Source organism: Rhodamnia argentea, chromosome 2, assembly GCF_020921035.1.
Source record: "Rhodamnia argentea isolate NSW1041297 chromosome 2, ASM2092103v1, whole genome shotgun sequence".
Lineage (NCBI taxonomy): Eukaryota > Viridiplantae > Streptophyta > Magnoliopsida > Myrtales > Myrtaceae > Rhodamnia > Rhodamnia argentea.
In genome coordinates this window covers 20,366,176-20,380,314 of record NC_063151.1, presented here as the reverse complement: position 1 = coordinate 20,380,314, position 14,139 = coordinate 20,366,176, and the positions used below count along the sequence as shown (strand labels likewise).

Here is a 14,139-nt window from a genome sequence, read left to right as displayed (position 1 = left end):
TTTTAATACACAAAAGGACATGCGTCCTCCCCCTAGACGTAAATGTCTGCACGCCAACATCAAACTTTATTTCGACTTGGCCTGCCTTTGGTCGTCTCCTACTTTCCTGCTGGACATAGAGTTCACCAAATTCACAAGTTCTCACCTGGCCTAGATCTAATTTTATGTGTTGTCAGCGTGAAGATTATTATACTCGTCATAGAATATGATGCTTTTCAACCTTTTCGTGGCTTCTCAACGTTGCCTAGAGCTATAAAATCTTGCGCATGCATTCGATCGTACGTGCCCTGCATGGGAGCTATCACTACGTTTATTAAAACGGACAAGATGATGGTAGATTTATACTTTGTTTAGAGTCCACGAGATGCTTCACCTTATGCAAGTTTTTCGTAATATAGTCCGGGCTATCAACGTAAGATTAAGGTGTCCTCCCTCAATTATCTCATAGTTCATGTGCTCAAGCAGATGGTTGCAAACTCTCTAAACTTGCTTGAGAAGTAATATCGATCCAATTCCTTTTACCTTTTCTAACATCGACAAATCTTTGTTCACTAAGTATTACACATGTGCAATATTGTGTCGTATCTCAGTGTGATTATGTCTTCTGAGTGGTATTTATTGTTTTTTTTTCCCCTCTTTAGCTGTTTAGTTTGATGGACGTATTTGAATTTTTTTTAACTCGGGATCTGTCTGAATTGACATTTTTCTTAATTTCCGAATTAATAGAAAATCTCGTGACTGACTCACTGTGATTTTCTCTTCCTCTAGCAAAACCACTTAATACTTGCACAAGATAGAAATAACGAAATTTGTTTTTACTTGATAAATCTCAAAATTTAAAACTTAAATGATACTTAAAATTCTGGCACGAAAGTTTCTTTTATTAATCATAAACAAACAAGCTCTCAATCATTGTTTTTCCAATAAAATTACGGCTGCCTGACGGTAAAAATTATACATATTTTAGTAGACCGAAAATAATCACGTTTTGATTATAGCTATACATTCCCTCATTCATTCTTGATTTTTGTTCTGTATGGTTCTTGTAAAGATACATACATATGGGTATTTATGTAATATAAATCCAAATATTGTCCATAAAATTCTCTTTTGATTTATTGATTTATGTGGAAAAAAAAAAAAGAATTGACTTGCTATACGGGGCCAGAATCCTTTTTCCCAAGACTGATGTCCTCATGATTAAAATGAGGGATGCATACTCAAAAGTTAGGTCAGCCATCATCATCTCCCATCTTGCCTTACCTACCGTCAACTTGGAGTCCCAGCCCATCATCCATCTCCTCCGTCCAATCTCGGTCCCGACCAAATCTCCAGATCCAATCTTAACCGTCCGTCACTTTGCGTCCGATTCCAACCCACATGCATTAAGCCGAACCGAACCGGTCAGATTCCGGGCCTCGTATGCACGTCAAGATGAAAAAGGCCAAATTCCCCCGAGGCATGCCTTACAAGCATCCGGTGCATTGAATCAACTTTGATCTCAACCATAGGAGTCGAATATATATCCCACGGCGCACACGCCTTTTAACAGCCGAGATGTGCATAACACACACACACACACAAAAAAAAAAAACTTTTACCAAATAACATTCATTTTGTATGGGATTTTCGCACTTATTAAAATAAAACATCGTATAAATGCACAACACAATATCTTATTACATCGAAATGCTCTCTCATCCTCCATTGGGTGTCCGTGGTTCGACTCACTTAGTGTATATATGCCCACTCGCTCATGCCATCGATACTTCGAATGGCAACAAATAGCTTGTATTACGATGATACGTACTTAGATTTTAAATTTAAACATTTCTAGAACCGTCAAATCATATTATTTGTAATTTCTATAATGTGCAAAAAGTCATTTGCTTTCTCGAATCGAAGTTCCGATCTCTTCGTACCTTTTCTTTACGTACGTGAGCCAATTTCGTAAACTTCTCGTACTTTTTGATTGTCTACGAGGAAAAAAAGTCTCTCTCGCCGACGTTTTTACGTTGAAAAGATTAGGTTAATCGAGTGTCCGATCACATTTTTAATCTAATCAAACAAAAAAAAATGAATTTTCATACTATTTACGGCATAATCAATATAAAAATACAATGTCTTTTCTTTATTAAACATTATAATTCGAATAATTCATACAAAGGGTAGAAATGATTAGCCATTTGGACCACTTTATCATTATTACATAATCCATCCGTTACATTAAAAAATTCCTCTTTTTTTTTTTTTGACCTTTTTCCACCGGCAACCCATCTCAACTTCCCTTTGTCCTAACGTACAAACAGAATAAAAAACTAATAAAAAAAAAAGAAAAAACATTATCTAACTCGAATCTAATTTCCGCATCTTCTCTCTCTCTCTCTCTCTCTCTCTCTCCGTGTCGCTCGTAGAATTCCAAAGTTCTCCGTCTCTGCAACAAGATTCGCGTCCGTCGTGCGATTTCGCGAGCTTTTCCAGTTTCTTGGCTACCTTCAACTTCCTCCTCAATCCACCGGGGGAGAATCCGCATTCTTTGCTTGCACGGATTCGCAATTCCCGAACTCTTCGATTCGCCGGAGCTGGAACTTCTTCCCGCTGCGCCAATCGAGCTGGGATCGACCGATCTCGCTCGTCTTTCGTAGTCCACGCAGGTCGGAGAATCTATGTATGGTGATCGGATCAGTAGATTACGGCCTGTGGACTTCGCTAGATGCTTTTTGGGGCTGGATAGATGCTTGTAGCTGGGGATCTAGGGTTTTCGAGCCTGGTCCTGGTGGTCTGCTTCGCGTTGCCGGTGCTCGGGTTCTTCGTCCGGCGAAAATGGAGCCTCGCGGCGGCCAAGAGCGAGGAGATCAAGCGACTTCTCGTTTTGGCTTCCGAGGAAGCCGCGAGAGCCGAGATTGAAGCCTCCGCGAGCTACGGAAACCCGTCGCCTCCTGCTTCGCAGGGTTACTACTGTGCTGTTTGCTATTGCCCCACCACGACCCGCTGTGCTCGGTGCAAAGCCGTGAGATACTGGTACGCTTTTGCTTAGGATATCACTTTATTGTATGTCATGAGCGTTCAAATAGGGTGTCGCAAGTTTGTCGTTGCTAGCTTTCGAGAGTGTGAATGATCAACAAAGGGATAAATGGAACCTGCTTCACCGTTGCTATTGGGCTCCCTTGGCATTCCAGGAATTGATTGGAAACTAAGGGTCTTAATCACATTAAGAAATTCTTTAGCTTTCCACAGAATGCAATTTTTAAAGCCATTTAGCGCTTGAAGCGTTTGTCCTGAAGACCTTCTTTGTTTGCCTTGTTGACTGAAAGAAACTTTATACATAGCAGCTTGGAAAAGATAAGCATTAGCTATTCTTACGGATTTGAGGAAAGGTCAGAGTTACTTTTGGACATCTTTTTAATTGCGCTGGTAACAACCTGGGGAACATTGTGGCATTCAAACACTCAAAAAACCATTTCGTTGTGTTGTTTAATCCTGTGCCAGAAGTGTAACATTCTTGAGTTGGATGCTTGACTGATGTGCAATTTTGCATTTATGAGTTCAATGCACGTGTTGTCATCATGATTAAGGTTGTCGTTGTGTTGACATGTTGCAAAATACAAACTTTTGGGATATGCTATACTGGTGGCGTGAGGATTGATATGCCATCACAAGTCGAATGATATTTTGCCTTGACATACATATAATCTCTTGCTAGAGCTGAAGAGGTGGTTCATGAGCTGAAGTAATATGAACTTTTTGTATTTTATCAAACTTGAAGTTGGTCCTTAGTCCACAATTTGTTTGAGGCGAAGTAACAGAGAGAAGTATTAATAACTATGTGAAGTTTAGTACCAGTATCACGAGGAAACAGCTCACGTCTTAGAGACAGATGTCTCATGGTCTTTATTTCCATCTTCCTGATTTTTGAGCAGTGATGATAAGTTTGCAAACATAGATTATTTCCTTCTATCTCTTTGCTAGTGTCTAACTTCTCATATATTGCTTGGGTCTAAATTCTCATGCTTGTTTTGTATAAGTTATCTGGCTCTTCTCCAAATACTAATTTCAGCATCTCCATGACTTAGTTCTGGCAAGTGCCAAATTATACACTGGCGACAAGGTCATAAGGAAGAATGTCGTCCCGTGGAGGCAGGGAGCGATTTTGATGGGAAGGATAATAGGTCAAGACAGGAAACATATTATGGAGAGACATTTGAGAGCAAGGCAAAGCAGTGTGCTAAGCCAAATGTATCATTCAGTGATGAATGTGTGAGGGCTCAATCCAGCTGCTCTGAATTATTACGTGCTAAGGATGATAAGATCTCAGTTGAGCTTCATGATGTAAATTATTCTTCTGAATCTTCTGATGCATCCTCTGGATTTTCCTCCTCCGCTACAAATAGCGATTCCTCGGATGATACTTCTGGCTGTGAAAGCATTAATTCAGATGGTTCTGGGAGGTTAGAGGAACCTTTATCATCTGATATTGCGCATAAGATATCAAGCACTGGTGGTATCGAGATCAAGGGACAAGCTGAGCCACTTTCTCCTAAATTTGCTAGTTTGGTTGATTCTCTTGGGAGTTTCAGAAGTTCAAGTAAATTGTACAAAAGTAAGAGCGGTTGTTTTGATGATCAAGTCCTGTGCACGTCAAGCAGTCATTCAAATTCGGGCTGTAGTGGCTTGCACGAAGATTCAATGGCTGAGCCATCTAGACACCCGTCTGGCTTCTGGAATACTCTGAACCATCCAAGAAATGTCGTTCGTGATGAATCTTCTCCTTCCAGTATCAGCAAAATTGGTGCTTGTGGGAAACCTGATTCTGGATCTACTCTTAGGTTTTCTTTCAATTTGTCCAACGATACTCTTCGTCCCATCAATCGGCAAGATTTTGAGATGTCAGCTAAGAAACCTGAGAGTAGATCTGCTTTATCTGAAAAGCCAAATGCAGATGGTTTAAGTGCCCCTAAATCGTCCACAAAAAGTGAATGGCCCAGTCATGTTGCTGATGAAGGTTGCAGTGATTCACATGTGTCGAAATTTAGTGCCGATGAGTCTTTAAGCTCTGTGAAGGCCGACGTACCTTCTAGCAAGACGGTGCCTTCTTCAAAAGTGGATGCTCATAAATCAAAGTGCAGTGATGCCGGGTGCATATTGCCTTCTGATCTTGATGTTCATGGATTTTCTGGGTCTGATTTGCATTCAACTTCACGTGCCAAATTTGACAAAGATTGTGAAGGTCAAACACATGCTCCTTTGTCCTCTCATGTTGCCGCTCGTCTTCCAACCACTAAAAATGGCTTGAAAACTTCAGTATGGAGAGTCCTAGATCAATTTAAAGGATCGGTGATGTCAAAGCACCACCGATTAGGAGTTGGGAGTGATATACCTGGAAGATGCAATGACAAGGTTTTTCATTATATTGCAACCTTTTTCTTGTTGCTTCTTCGTGGGCCAAATATTGTCCTTTTTCATGCCAAAGTGTTTTTGTTGAATGTGCATTTATTTGTTCCTTTTGCAGGGTATTTTTCCATATGAGTTATTTGTCACACTCTATACATGGAAAGGTGTGGAATTTCATCCCCGTGGCCTAATAAACTGTGGGAATAGGTAATGGTATCTCTCCAGCTCTTTGAAGACAGCTAAGAGATTTGATGATCCATGATGCTTGGTTCTGATAATCTTGGTTGCTATATAGATTTTTGCATTGATTTCTTGTCCTTGTTGGACCATCAGACGACCACCGTCGCAGTGGTTACTTAAGATCTTAGCCCCAAGATTGACTCTACAACCCCCGCCTATCTGTTTCTGTTCAGCTCCTCGAGACCACCATCACGGTGGTCGCAATTGATAGGCGACGACCATAAAAGTGGCAGCCTTGTGCAGGAAGATCCAGATTGAGGTCTGGATCTCGCTCTGTACTTTTCTCTGCGTCATGGTGGTCACTTGCAACCACTGCGATAGACCCAACCACCACCACAGTGGTCACCGCAGACAGGTGACCACGTTGGTGGTGGTCCCTGATGTGTGGGCTGGACCTCCGCACTAATGATGGTTCAGCAACAGTAGTCCAGCGACCACACTCCGCGACTCTTATTTTTATTTTTCAGGATTTTTACTTATTAAAGTACATTATTTGAATTGTCAATTTGACAATTACATCTGCCACCTGATCCTATGGTTCACCAAACAAAAAAATAGGATGGAACAAATACCTCCGTACTTCTGATCCTATCATAATCCTTGTTTTGGCAACCAAACGCAGCTGAGGGCTTGACATCAATGTTACGTCTTTACTGACGATGACTCCTAACTCTTTCATATCAAGTAACTATACGATATATAGTTGCACTTTGTAAACACCAAGTAGGCAAAGTAGATTGTTCTGTGCAACCCTAAATTTCAGGATAAGAGTGGACAACATTCTGCTTGAACAAATCAATTCGCATCTTCCTGTGCGGCTTGATTATATGTGATTAGCTTCCAGTGAAGGTCAATCTACAAAATCATGTCTGGAATTATTGATTTCGTCCATTTAGCTGAAGGTTTTGAATTTGTTTGATCTGTAAGTGCATCTCTTTCAAGAAAGTTGTGGAGGATTGATGAAAGATTCTCTTTCAAATATGAAGTAATGTTGATCTCATTGCTGAGAGTTCTCTCTTCAGTAATTATTTTTTTTTTGTATGGTTTTCTATGACACAAGCCCTCTTTTCCTTGCAGTTGTTATGCAAATGCTGTGTTGCAGTGCTTGGCATTTACTCCTCCTCTTACCGCATATTTCCTTCAAGGACTCCACTCTAAAGCATGTGAGTTGCCAGTTTACTTTTATTTGCTCAGTGAGTGACTTTAGATGATTTCCTGTCACATTATAATACACCTTACGTGTTATCTGTACTATTCATCTCTGTTGCCTCAGGCTTTAGAAAAGATTGGTGTTTCACCTGTGAATTCGAGAGTCTAATTTTAAGGATGAATGAAGGGAAGTCTCCTATTTCACCTATTGGAATTGTATCCCACCTAAGAAACATTGGAAGGCAGCTTGGAAATGGGAAAGAAGAGGATGCCCATGAATTTTTAAGGTGAGAGTATACTTCACTTTTCTGTAGCCTGTGACAATTATTTTCGCATGAATTCTTTTGTCAGTTTCTCTCCAGTATTGGATGGTGCAACTCCTGATGAGTTAAATCTGGCAGGTGTGCTATTGATAAGATGCAATCTGATTGTCTTCTGGACTCTGGCAAGAAGGTATGTAGGTCAAAGGAAGAAGCCACTCTCATTGGCCTCACATTTGGAGGCTACCTTCGTTCAAAGGTAGTGATCTTGATGAGGCTCTTCCATCTCTTCTATCATATGCCCACCATTCTATTGAACTCTTGCATGCAACTGGGAAGGGCTTTTTTTGCTTACTTGAAAGGTTTTTATTGATATGCTTGAAATTCATTCTCGAATCTGCAGATAAGGTGCCCAAGGTGTAATTTTAGGAGTTATTACCAATGCATGAAATTCCCTTCTTTAATATGCAGATACAATGCACAAGGTGTAATGGTGAGAGTTTATAACTAATATGCATGGAGTTCCCTTCTCTATTTGCAGATTCAGTGCACGAGGTGTAATGGAAAGTCAGAGCGACATGAAAGGATGATGGATCTGACCGTTGAGATTGGAGGAGATATTAGAACACTGGAGGAGGCTCTTCGACAGTTCACTAGTACTGAAACCCTGGATGGAGAGAACAAGTATCAATGTACCAGGTTGGCATGCCTAATCAACTTGTTATTTCATTTGAAGCGTTTTCCTTACAATTTTTCAGGGTATTTGGTGCTTTAAAAATAGATGCTACTAGAATTTTCGCGGTGAAAAAAATTCTCTGAGAATGGAGATCATCCTTGCAGCAGTAAAGTATTGAGAATCATCTGATTCATCTTTGGCCCCTCCTCGAAACTGCCATTTACTATGGCAATTTTATGAATCAAAAGAACTTACGGAACAATCTTATTAGGATATTTATTCGTGTTGCACCATGACTCCCAGTTTTATTTTGTGTTTTAAGGTACTATGACATATTTTTCCTTCACTGACGTAGATTACGAAACGATACTTTTCAGTTGCCTGAACCAATTTATGCTGATTTTTCTGGACTTATGATGTACTCTCTCTGACTCTCTCACACATGATTTTTATCAGGTGTAATTCGTATGAGAAAGCTAGGAAGAAGCTGTCAGTACTTGAGGCTCCTAATATCCTTACAATTGCATTGAAGCGATTTCAGGTGTAGTGATTGCGGAGAATAATTATTCATGTTGCATATTTATTTTAAATCAGATGGGGTGTACTTTTATGGAAGAAAAACTCTCATTTGCACTTTTTTTGGACATGCAGTCAGGTAAATTTGGAAAGCTTAACAAGTCCATTCGGTTTTCAGAGATCCTTGACTTGTCCCCATTTATGAAGGGGACAAGTGACAGATCGGCTGTATATAGGCTTTATGGAGTAATTGTTCATTTGGATATCATGAATGCTGCATTTTCTGGTCACTACGTCTGCTATGTTAAGAATATGCACAATAAGTGGTTCAAGATCGACGACAGCACGGTAATTTTCATTCCTTTAGTCTAAATTTTCAAGAATATGGAAGCAACTTTTTGATTAGATTTTATGCTAATTGCTTCTTAGGCTATTCTTACTTTTGAAAATTCCGGTCACTGTTCAATAAAGTTGATGCAATTGCATTTGCTTGCATCCTTGGATACATTCACAAGAACTACAAGTTTCCTACTGTGCATGCAACAAGATATTTCACCAAAGAGTTATTCACTTGTTGCTGTGCTGGTCATAATAGAACCCAGCTCTCGAGCTCATCTGCTTGCAGACATTATGAATATTCTACTTATGCATATTTCAAGCCATATTGCTGGGCGATATTCGTGTACTTAGCTCCCTAAGGTTGAGCAATTAAGATTCCTGCAGTTTTCATTAGTGCTGTATGTGTGATACTCTCGCTTGGCTTGATACTTCATTTATAGTGATGCGTAGATGAGTTTGTGTTTGCACAACTGCATGTTTATAAGGCCTTTGCTTGTTAGTTGTTATGTTCATTCGACGCCTTTGATTTTGACGGTTTCATTCTTTACTTGGTCTGAGATTTCATAATGCTATATTGCTATGGATGTGTTCATTTTTTGTGGTCTGCCTTTTAGTGGATTTAATTGGAGCTCAGCATCAATAATGTGAATGCACATTCACTAATCATCATCCTGCTTTATGATAGGTGAAGCCTGTTGAACTCGAAAGGGTGTTGACGAAGGGAGCCTATATGCTTCTCTATGCCAGGTAAAAGGTCTTAAAAGCTTTTGCAAAGTGTGAATGTGGCTGTCTGATTCTCAGAGTGAGTAATTGCTATACAGGTGCTTGCCACATGCCCCTAGATCATTGAAACACAGCATAACATCTGCGGATCCGAGGAACAAACCCATGAATTTCAAGAGCAGCGGAAAAAGTGCCACACCTAAATCGGGGCTCACAAACTTGAGGAACAACCACCATTCTTCCGCATTTACAAATGATTCAGCCAGTGCCCATTCTTTTGATTCAGACTTCAATCCGCTGCACAGATATCACCGAGAGGATTCTTTGAGCGATGTTTCTTCCCTGTTTAGTAGTAATTCTGACGAGGGTTCTTGTAGTACGATCAGCACCCAAGATTCTCCCAGCTATGATGACCTTTCGGACTATATATTTGGCGACTCTGGTAGTAACTGGAGGAGTAGTCCTTGGAGCAATCCCTCTGAATCTGGGAGGTGAAGGATTTTGATTTTGTTTTTTCGCATTCCGATTTCTCTTTATAGTTTAGAGAATTCGTAAGTAGCTGTAGTAGTTTCTGTAGGCAGACTAACCCGAGGATATCATTGGAGGGGCTAACTGTTTCGCAGATGTAAAATGTAGATTTTATCTGCCAAGCGAGTAGCGGAGGAAATTGGACCGATCAATCACCTTGATCATAACATATTGAGGTGGAGAATATGTAGATAAGAGATCCATGAGAAGCTTGTATTTAAATTCACTTTTTGCTGGAAAAAAGAAGCCATTACAGTTCCATCAGTGTCGGTGCGCTTCTTATTTGGAATTGCTGGTGCTAGTAGGATGTATTCATGTAATATTGACTGTAGCAATTCCGTTTGTGTCTAGTTTTATTCCCTGTCGGAAAAGTCTCGGGACCGTTTTAGAAGAGAGAAATTGAGTCTTCATGATCCAAAAAATGGGATCAGAGTACTGATGAATTTGTAGGAAACTCGAGTTTACTATTGTTGAAAAGGAAGTGACTTAGCTATCGATGTTTCGAAAGTAATGAAAAAGCTAATGCGAGGTGCAAATTAAGGGTTAGCCCGCTTAAAAAATAAACATGCGAGGTGCAAATTAAGGGTTAGCCCGCTTAAAAAATAAACATCCATCTCGTTTGTTTTTTGGATACTCGTGTAATGACTTTTTGAAGTGACCAATTTCGGGAATTTAAGGGGCGTGGGGGGACAATCACGCTGGGAAGTCGTCATATAGAAACCTTGGCGTACGACATGTGGATGGGAAGTGAACCTGTAAGTTTATATTGTTTGCAGGAAAGTGGATGAATATGCCAATCTGATGGAATACCAATTCCTGAAGTAGAATGAAGGTTAGTGCGGTTCCATAAGCCTTCTCCTTTACTGGATCTTTTGCTAGCTGACATTACAGCTCAACCTTCATGATGCATCATTCCATTTTGAAGCAATGACATGTCTATGTCCCTCTTTGAGTTTTGGCCGGAAGAGAGCGTCGCAAAACATGGAGAAGGAACCGCCACAAGTCGAATCATTAGGAACCACCAAAGCATGGAGGAGGAAAACCGACGCCTCCATGGGGTGGCTCCTCATGGGTCGATCGACTCAAAAGTGTAAACTCTCGAGAAATAGACTCGCTATGAATAAGTGTTTATGTTCATGTTGCGACTTGATTTTAAAGGATGAAGATGAAAGGTCAAGTAACAGGAGTGATTAGTGCGGCCAGTGTTATGTAGCTTTTTAAATACCTCCTCATCCATCCAAAGACGATGGAGGCATTCATAAATCTTATGAATAAAAACTTTCTCCTTTTCCGCAAAATTCCCTTATTTTATCTCAACTTTCTAAAACCACAAAAATATTCCAGTCTTTCTTCATATGATTTCCAACCGGACAATATTTTAACTTAGATCTCTGAATTTCTTTTCTCTCGTAACTATCCGAATCCTTTCTCTCCCCTTCCAATCGCCCCGTTCGAATCGTCGGTTCTTGTCAAAGCGGCCTTCAATCATCTTGAAAGGAAAAAAAAAAAAAAGCCGTAACGGTTATGCGAGACGCCCATTCCCCCCAACAATCAATTTCAACAGCACGAGCCCAAAAAATAATTTTGCAGCCGACATGTAGGTGCCCATTAAAATCTTCATGTTCCTTAATGTTGTTTGACGTTTGGTCGAATTCATGTTCCTCAATTTGACTAGTTCCTACAATTACCACACAAAAAAAAATAATAACAATAATAATAAGAAGTTACTTCCACTTTTCGGCTGCGCAGAGACAACCGCGACAGCTAAAACTTACGCTGTTGCACTGATCTGATTGGCATCGTTCTTTCCCTCTTTCATTTTTTCCCTTCTAAAGATTTTCTGTCTCCCCGCGGCTAAGTCTCTTTAAGATCGTATTCATGCTCTAGGGGAGAGGGTTTCTTAGCATCCTCGTCTTTTTGACTTGAAATCCGGGCCCAAATCATTCCGTTTTACATCATGTTTCAAGGTCACATCTTTAGGAGCATGAACATGTGTTCTTATTCCCCGACTTGTATTGAACGAGAAGATAAAACGTGCGTGGAATTCAGTCGGTTATTAATTATAATTAATGCCAAACATCTCCAATGCCAAAAAGAATAAAAAAAAAAAAAACATTTGAAATAACAACAAATTCGACCTAAAAAAAATATGACAACAAAGAATATTTTACCAACAGAACGTATACGTAAAATTTCTAAATTTAATAGTTGTGTCCATTAATTAGTAGATAAACTTTTACATGACAGTAGGAGGCACACGTCAATGAGTTAGTTAATCTGACAAAATAATAATAATAATAATAATAATAATAATGTATGGGCCTGAGCAAATGTTCCTTCCAGACTCCTACAATAAAAAAATATAATTTAGCACGACATTCTATTAGCCGCCGTCAGAGTCAAACTTCCTTTAAAATATTCTTCTTTCTATCCTCCACATGATTGCGATCTTTTATCTTGTCCATATCTTAATCTCTCTTTCCAAACTTAGCTTAAAATAATATGTAAAATGGATAATATGAATTCCCCGTATTATCCATTTAGTGCTAAACTTAATGTACGAAATGGATATGAATTAAATTTTAAATTTTTTAATTTTACCAATTAAGTCCAAGACTTATAGCCTTTCGAGTCAATCTTCGTCGAAAACCGTTGATATAGCTGTCTAGTCATCTCCGGCCGTCCTAATTGACACACCGCCACGTTAGCAAATTTAGGACGAATATCGGCCGGAATAACTACATTAGAATTCCGCGCGAAATAGGTTGCACTCAATTATATGACCAAAAAAAAAAAAATTTACATAATTAAAAAGTTTAAAACTTAATTAGGGTCCATGCAATAGAAGTTGGCCATATAATATTTCTATATGCTTCTTGGCATTGAAGAGACAAAATTACAAATTATAAAGAATGTATCAATCTTGTGTCCGAAATATATATATATATATATATATATATATATATATATATATTGATTGATTAAGGACCAAAAAAAGAAAAAGAAAAAGAAAAAGCAACTCGGGATGAAAGCGTGGCCAAAAGGCGGTCAACAAAAGCGGCGGTCGTTGACGAATGGGGCATCCAAGCTGGCACAGGGCCCACAGCAGGCGTGTGATGACGTGGCTTATCATTAAATTGGGAAAATTGGGTGCACCAAACCCCCACGCAACTTGGGGAACCGGATCTCCTGATATTGTTTGGCAATGCTAGAGATGACAGGATAAATCCGAGTCGTCTGAATAAAAAGTAGACGGCTTAAATTGATTCACGTCATTTTTTTTTAAATTTTGAACTTTCCTATCAAAAAATTTCCCCCCTTTTAAAAGATAACGTGAATGAATTCGGGCCGTTCATTTTGAAATGAACAGTCCGGATCCTTCAATGTCATCCCTACCTTTATGGTAGGGGTCCGGATCCGCAACTTGGCGGAAGTTTTCATTTCTTTACTTGTTTTATTTTTCCCCCCCTCCGCTTCTTTTTTTTTTTTTTTGGTCAGACCCCTCCATTTCTTTACTTGTTTGACTTTACTGCATTCATGGGACAATCTATTCATCCCCTAATTTTTGACAAAGAAAAGTTGCATATTGTGGCTTCCTGCGGAATTTAACCCCCCTAAAAAAAAATTAGTGTCGAAAAAATTATAATAATTAAGAATGTAAAATTCCAAATCTCGTACATAAAAATGCCGGAAAGAAATAAATCATGCCGCACTGGCAAATAGGCACAACATTTATTTCAAGATTTGTTTATTTAGTGATTAATAAATAATTTAGAAAGCGTTTTCCCAAAAAATAATTGATGCTATCATTTAGAAAAATTAGTCATCTGAAATCGACAATGCTTCATGCTAAATATTTTTGTGGATGATGAAAATATTTTCTTCGAGCTATTGTTTTTAGCGAAAATGTTTATCGAATCAATGTAAAAAAAAAAACATATTTTCACCTCTATTGGAACTTGTACATTAAATTGTTGTCTGAAAAATCCAGCAGATTGCGTGGTAGATTGTCGTGGAAGCAACTCAACTTTATCCTTACTTTCAAATTTGGATCACTTAATTTTCAATTCTCTAATAAAGACACTACCTTTCGATTTCAATTCTAAGTAGGTTACTTTGTCCATTAACTTTCGTTGACATTTGGGAAAACTTTATTTAAAATTCAATTGAACCTTTGGTGGGATATGAAGGAAAGTTTTGGCCATTTTCTCAATACGTCATTGATCAAGCATCGGAGCCACTTGATTGAACGTGAAAGTAAACTTGAAATAATGTTTTGTCGGAATTTCTTCACGAAAAAATATCTTTTAGTGAAAT

At 39.0% G+C, this 14,139-nt stretch overlaps 1 protein-coding gene across 2 annotated transcripts; it reads left to right on the top strand.

The window, feature by feature from the left end:
• Positions 1-2,371: 2,371 nt before the first annotated feature.
• Positions 2,372-10,081, top strand: LOC115739495 (ubiquitin carboxyl-terminal hydrolase 16-like). Of its 2 annotated transcripts, none has more exons than XM_030672603.2 (11): positions 2,372-3,021; positions 4,074-5,397; positions 5,510-5,598; positions 6,709-6,794; positions 6,905-7,067; positions 7,182-7,299; positions 7,582-7,739; positions 8,173-8,257; positions 8,368-8,580; positions 9,257-9,318; positions 9,393-10,081. In XM_030672603.2, exons 1-11 carry the CDS (start codon positions 2,735-2,737, stop codon positions 9,787-9,789), a joined length of 2,982 nt encoding a protein of 993 aa, XP_030528463.1. In that variant the 5' UTR covers positions 2,372-2,734; the 3' UTR covers positions 9,790-10,081. The 2 variants fall into 2 exon arrangements, with proteins under 2 accessions (XP_030528463.1, XP_030528464.1); XM_030672604.2 differs by having other exon boundaries at positions 2,373-3,021; positions 6,709-6,797; positions 6,908-7,067.
• Positions 10,082-14,139: the final 4,058 nt, after the last annotated feature.

What these genes read in the sequence shown, in the direction of transcription:
- LOC115739495 (XM_030672603.2), top strand. Translation starts at nt 2,735, where the DNA reads ATGCTTGTAGCTGGGGATCTAGGGTTTTCGAGCCTGGTCCTGGTGGTC. An exon ending in CTAATAAACTGTGGGAATAG is followed by an intron (nt 5,599 to 6,708) that starts GTAATGGTATCT and finishes TTTTCCTTGCAG; the next exon opens with TTGTTATGCAAATGCTGTGT. An exon ending in AACAAGTATCAATGTACCAG is followed by an intron (nt 7,740 to 8,172) that starts GTTGGCATGCCT and finishes GATTTTTATCAG; the next exon opens with GTGTAATTCGTATGAGAAAG.